At 39.3% G+C, this 6,000-nt stretch overlaps 1 protein-coding gene across 1 annotated transcript in view; it reads right to left on the bottom strand.

Annotated features, from left to right (window-relative positions):
• SLC22A16 (solute carrier family 22 member 16) overlaps positions 1-4,758 on the bottom strand; it is a 69,007-nt gene extending 64,249 nt beyond the window's left edge. Inside the window, exon 1 of the mRNA XM_051997539.1 lies at positions 4,628-4,758. Within this exon, the coding sequence (XP_051853499.1) occupies positions 4,628-4,680 (53 nt within the window). The 5' untranslated portion in view covers positions 4,681-4,758. The remainder of the gene's footprint in view (positions 1-4,627) is intronic.
• Between the last annotated feature and the right edge of the window lie 1,242 nt (positions 4,759-6,000).

Here is a 6,000-nt window from a genome sequence, read left to right on the forward strand (position 1 = left end):
GAGATTCCCAGCTGGCCGCAGGGGGCCCAGGACAGTAGTACCCCGAGATATCCCCACACAGAGGAGACAGGACTCTCTTCTTTACTCCACATATCTCCTCAATTGTCAAAACTTGTCCATACCTCCATAGCTTCTCTCACATTTGTCCACATATATTTTGCCACCATTTGAGTTCACACACTCATAACCAGAATGTTCTCCCTTCTCACTCCAACTCTTAGAATCTCTGAATTCTTTTAAGACTCGGCTCAAGCATCATCTCCTCCAAGAAGCCTTTCTTGATCCTCCCAGCAGCTAATATATTCTCCTCTATTATATTCTAGAATTTATTTCCTTACATATAAATTAAAGGCTATGGGAAGTTAATTAAAAGCCAAGGGCAAGAGGATTGGAAAAATGTTTGGAATTCTTGACTTAAACAATGTTTAATCAATTAAATTAAGTAGTACTTGCTAGATGAAAAGATTTGTTGTTTTTCACATTATTTACTCAAATTCTTTACCTATAGATGAAGCTATTTCTAAACCATCTTTTTTCTTTCATTCTTTTTTATAGTTACCATAAAGTTACTCCTTACTTTCCTCAGTCTAGCTTTCGAATCATCACTCTGTAAAAGAAGTTATTTTTATATAATATAAATACCTCATATTATGTTATACGTATTTCTACTGGTTCTTTTAAAAAGGAACCAAAGTTAACCACCACCATTTTGTGAAAACGCTTCATATGCTTGGGAAAATATTTAGTCCTCAAACTTCCACAACAAACAAAACTAAGTCCTTTAACCTCTTCCCAAAGATTCTCTTTTCCAACTCTTTAATCATCTCTGTGGTTCTCTTATGACCTCTCTCCCAATGTTACATTCCTTGTTTTCCCTCAGTGGGGTCTTCTTTCCATCATCCTACTACCCCCTCCAGTGCACCAAATCAACAGAAATCACCCATTCTTGTCAATGATATAAAAAGATATCTTAAAAGGAAACATAAATAAATACAGCAGCCAGCAGCAACCAAGAGTATGCCTGACTGCAATCTGCTATGGAAGGATTTTCCCAGCCCACCTCCCTCACAAAAAAATATTCCATGAAACAAGAGTATAATATGCAGTTCTACAGAACAAAATACTACATGAAAGTCATCAGAAATATAAAGATAAAAATGAAAGAATCCTTGTTCTCAAGGTTGTGGTATTCTGTCAATAATTCAATGTGCCCAGACATTGTGCTAAGCACTAAGATAGGGGTAGGGGTTAGGAGGTTAAAACAAATATGTAAATATAATACAAGGCCATTTGGTGTCTAGGAGGCACTAATTGCTTCAGGAGAAGGTAGTAATAAGGAAAGGCTTCGTATAGAATGTTAGAAAAGAAGGTCTTCTAGCAGGTGGATCTGAAAAGAAAATAATCTCTGCAAGATTTAGAATTAAAGATGTGTGAAAGATAGCAAGTCAGGCAGTTTGGGGGAAATGTAGCTTCAATGAAGTAGAATAACATTTACACATTATTATTAAGTCTGGAAAGATAGGTTGAACCTCTATTCAAGAGGACCACTGATAAAGCATGATCCTGAGAAAGCTAGGAGAGGTGGTAAATTCCTGGCCTAGAATTAATAGATTTGAATATTCAAATTCAGCCTTAGACACTTATGTGAATCTGGGTAAATGATTTAATCTCTGTCTATCTGTAAAATGGAGATAACCACAAGCAACAGGATTATTATAAAGTCAAATGAAATAATATTTGTTAAGCATTTAGCACAGTGCCTGATACATATTAGGAGCTTGTGACCTCCTTGGTTCCCTCCTGGCAGCAAGGTGATGAGGGGAAAAAATTCCATGAGGAATTGGAGTGTTAAATGTGTAAAATAAGAAATATATATATATTGGACATGATAAATGGGGAAAAATTGTTTTTGTTTGACTATGTATACCTAACTGTTCAAGTTGTTCTTTTTTTTCCTATGAGGAAGTTGTAAAAGAGATAAAATGGATTTCATTTTTAAAAATTGAAACTTAAAATTAAATTAATTTTGAAAAAAGAGGAAGAATTGGAGTCAAACTATGAAGGACTTTTAAATGCATACAGGAAAGTTAGTATTTTACTAAAGACAGTAAGACATCACCAGAGTTTTTCAAACAGAGAAGTGACACATTCAGATTGTGCTTTAGGAATATCACTAATTGCTTTGTGGAGATGAGAAAGATTTGAGGGAGAGAACAATAAGAAAACTATTGTAAGGGTCAGGATAATATATGATGAGAAACAATAGTTGAGTTAAAAAGAATATGAAGAAAGATATGTTGCAGACTTAGAATCATGGCAAGAAGTTGATCATGAATGCAGGTGAAGGTGATAGAATATTGGTTTCAAAAGATGTTTTCACCCACCATAGAAATAGGAAGTTTGAAAGAAGCATGGGTTTGGTGGAAAACATAAGGAACTTTGATGATAGTGAATTTGGCAAATCGTTCCAGTATCTCTGCCAAAAAAAAAAAAATAGGGTCACAAAGTCAGACATGACTGAAATGACTGAACAACAAAAACAGGACATCCAGTGAGGGCAATGTCCAATAGAGAGGGTGTGATGTGGGACTAGAACTCAGGAGCAAGTCAAGGAATGGATATATAGATATGGATGATAAGTCAACTAGTCTAGAGTTCAAATCACACTTCTAACTCTTCCTCGCAGTAACTTCTCCTTCTTTCCATTTCAAGTCACTAAATCACTCAGAGCTCCAATTTCTCTTCTATAAAATGGAGATAAATAAACCTATTTTCCTACTTCATTGGGTTGTTGTAAAACTTAAGTGAAATAAAGGAAGATAAGGACTTTGCAAACTTTAAAGATTTGCAAATGACTGTAATTATTATAAGTTACTAGATTAAATTGATTTCTACTCCAGATGTTTCTTTGGACAGCAATTCATTTCACTTTGAGCCCTAGGACATATGAATCCTGTTGTTTTTAAAACAAATATATTCCCAGATACTAAATCTTAAATCATATTAAGATGAAATCTTGACTGTATCCCACCTGTACATCCCACCTGTTTTCCCAAGTTTGTTTGGCATTATCATGAGAATGGGGGCAGGTGTCCAGAAGAAATCTTTTATTAGGCAAGGAAAGAACATAAGTGAGAGAAATGGGCATAAATATTCAGGTGTTAGATAAACCATTAACACATTTTTGTTGAGTCACTAAGGATTCTTGATTTCCCCTTCTTTGCTGGCTGATCAAGTTCAAGCCACATCGCTCTATTTTCTCTGATCTCTCTTCAACAGAATCTCACAAACAAAACAAAATAACCAGAATATGGCTTGGGGAAAAGATACAAACATTAAATAAAACAGATCCTGCTGTCATAAAGTGACTAATTCTCTGAATTGCCCCAGCAAAGGAGATGTTCTTCCTGCCCCTCCTTAGCACTTCAAAAGATTTAAGGTTTCTAACAGAAGAATTGGTCAGGTCCTTTTTCTCACGTCTGCATAGTCATAGAGCACCTACTTTAAAACAGATACCTTTGTCTTCATTTCAATCATTCATTCAACGACATATATTTATAAGAAAAGCAACAGTATGGAAATTAACCTCACAGTTTAAAGTCATTCATTCAACATATATTTAGTGAGTCCCTACTCAAGAAAAGGCATTGTGGGAGACCCTAGAAATCCGAAGAGTTAACAAGACTTTGAAAATGCAGCATTTGTTAGGGCACGTGAAAGAAAAGAGACAGCATCGACTGTCTTAAATATTTGAGCTATGCAGAGAGCAGCGGAAAGTCACACCTGTAACCCATCTACTCTGAATCGGGGCATTTTTTTAAAAGTTCTACTGCCAAGGCCTAACCAAATGTATTGCTTTCCTGGAATTCATCCTTGACCTGAGGGTTAGAGAAGAGGCATTCTTTTCCTGCCCCAACATCTGTAAGGGTTTGTTTTTTTTTTCCTATTTTTCTCCAGTCCTACACCAAGATCAAAAGTCAAGTGAGGACAACACCCGCTTAGAACCTTGGAAGGGAATCCGGGGTGCTGACTCCCCGGGAGAGGTAGAAATGTTCCAAGCCAACGTCCGCAGCAGCAAGTCTGATAGGGTACCAGACTGTGCACGCACAGTTCCAACACACCACGCACTTTCGGGGACAAAAAAAGGGGAAACTTCCTATACTCTCTGACCCATTTTTTTTCTTTTTCCGTTGAAGAAAATAATGGACGAGAATACGGAAAGAAGGAAAGGGAAAGGAGGAATAGGATGGGAGATGAAGGAAGGAAGCAGTTACAAGAAATGGGAAGGGGAGATGTGAAGGAAACAGAAGGAGGGAAAGGTAAAAGAGAAAAAGGAAGGAAGGAAGGAAAGATGGATGAGAAGTTGAAGAGAACAGGAAGAGAGGAGGGAAGGTGACTGGAGGAGGGTAATGGAAGGAGAAGAAAGGGAGAAAGAAAAGGAGGAGGGAAAGAGAGAAGGGGGAGGGGAAGAAGATAAAAGATCAAAGGGGATGGAGCGCAGGTCCCTTTCTTCTTTTTTCTCTCCCCCTTTCCTAAGAGAGGAAAGAAGTTATAGAAAAGGAGAGGAAGCCACTGCGAGGAAGAGGATCTTGGTGACAAGGCAGGAACTATCGCACCATCCCTGTACCTGCCAAAGTGTCCGACTTGGTCGAAGATCAGCTCGAAGTTGCCGGAACTCATCTCGCCCGGTTGCCGGCTCCCAGAGATTGAATGCCCCAAAGACAAACAGCTAGACGAGCACTGGTCCGCAGCCTTCCCTCCTTATCCAACCCAGCCCAGCCCAGCCTAGGGCGTAGCCCTTAGAGACCACCCCCAAACCTCCCGCCCAGCTCCGAGGATAAGCCTTTGGGCATGCAGACATATTGACAAACTGGCACCCTAGTCCGCTCGTCATGCCCTAGGATTATACCCTTCCCCCTCTCCCTAGTGACCCGGGCGCTTGATCTGAGTGCCCGCCTCTTCCCAAGTTGTGAGGCCAGCTGCGTGACACGTGTGTGTGTGTGTGTGTGTGTGTGTGTGTGTGTGTGTGTGTGTGTTGTGAGGAGAGCATGGGGAGTGACTATCATCCTTTTGCACCTGGGAAACTAGGGTTGGGTAAACTGGCTTAAGGCAAGGATTCTCCCCTCTAGTATTTCTGGCTGCCGCCTCCATCTACCCAACTATTTTTTGTTTCCCTCTTGCTCTGTGGTGGCTATTTTCTGTGGTCTCCCTACTGTGCCTTTCCAGCGCCTCCCTGTCTCCCTCAGTTGCACCTCCATGCACCCTCCCGCATCCCACCACGCTGCCTAGCTGCTAGGTGGGGCAATAAATTTACTGCCGGATGTAGAGCATGATCTGAGTTCAAATTCAGCCTCAGACATATATTAGCTAAGTGATCCTGGGGCAAGTCATTAACCTTTCCCGGCTTCCCATTAAACTCATCAATAAAACGGGTTGTCAGGAGCATCAAATGAGATAATTATATAAAGTGTTTGCAAACTTCCAGTAAGGTGCAGAGCAAGAAGAGAATAGTAATGATTTACTTCTCTGGGGAACTGAGGAAGCTATTTGTCGACTTGATAAAAGATGTTTGTTTTCTTCCCAAAGTACAAATCCAAGACATAGCAGAAAACATCCCAATTCTTAGCAAAATAGATGACAACTACCCATTTTAAATGATCCATAAGGATATAAATGTGAAACCTAAAACATATTGTCAATGATTTAAAAAGCATTGGGCAAAAAAAGGAAGACTACAAGGGAAAGATTGTGTCCTTTCTGTTGATTACTGGAAGCCAGGGATGCCAAAGAAAAAAATTAATTTGGGATGTGAACAGCTGGCTAAGAAGATGGTACCTGAGAATGATGCTTTGGATTTCTGGATTGTGACTTAAAATATAGTGCTGACAGAACCGTAGACAGAAATGGAGGACACCTAGGAATGTATTTGCTGGACGGTTTTGATTACATAAAACTGAAAAAAAAATTATACAAATGAAATCAATGAAGTTAAATTAGAAG

Source organism: Antechinus flavipes, chromosome 4, assembly GCF_016432865.1.
Source record: "Antechinus flavipes isolate AdamAnt ecotype Samford, QLD, Australia chromosome 4, AdamAnt_v2, whole genome shotgun sequence".
Taxonomy (NCBI): Eukaryota; Metazoa; Chordata; class Mammalia; order Dasyuromorphia; family Dasyuridae; genus Antechinus; species Antechinus flavipes.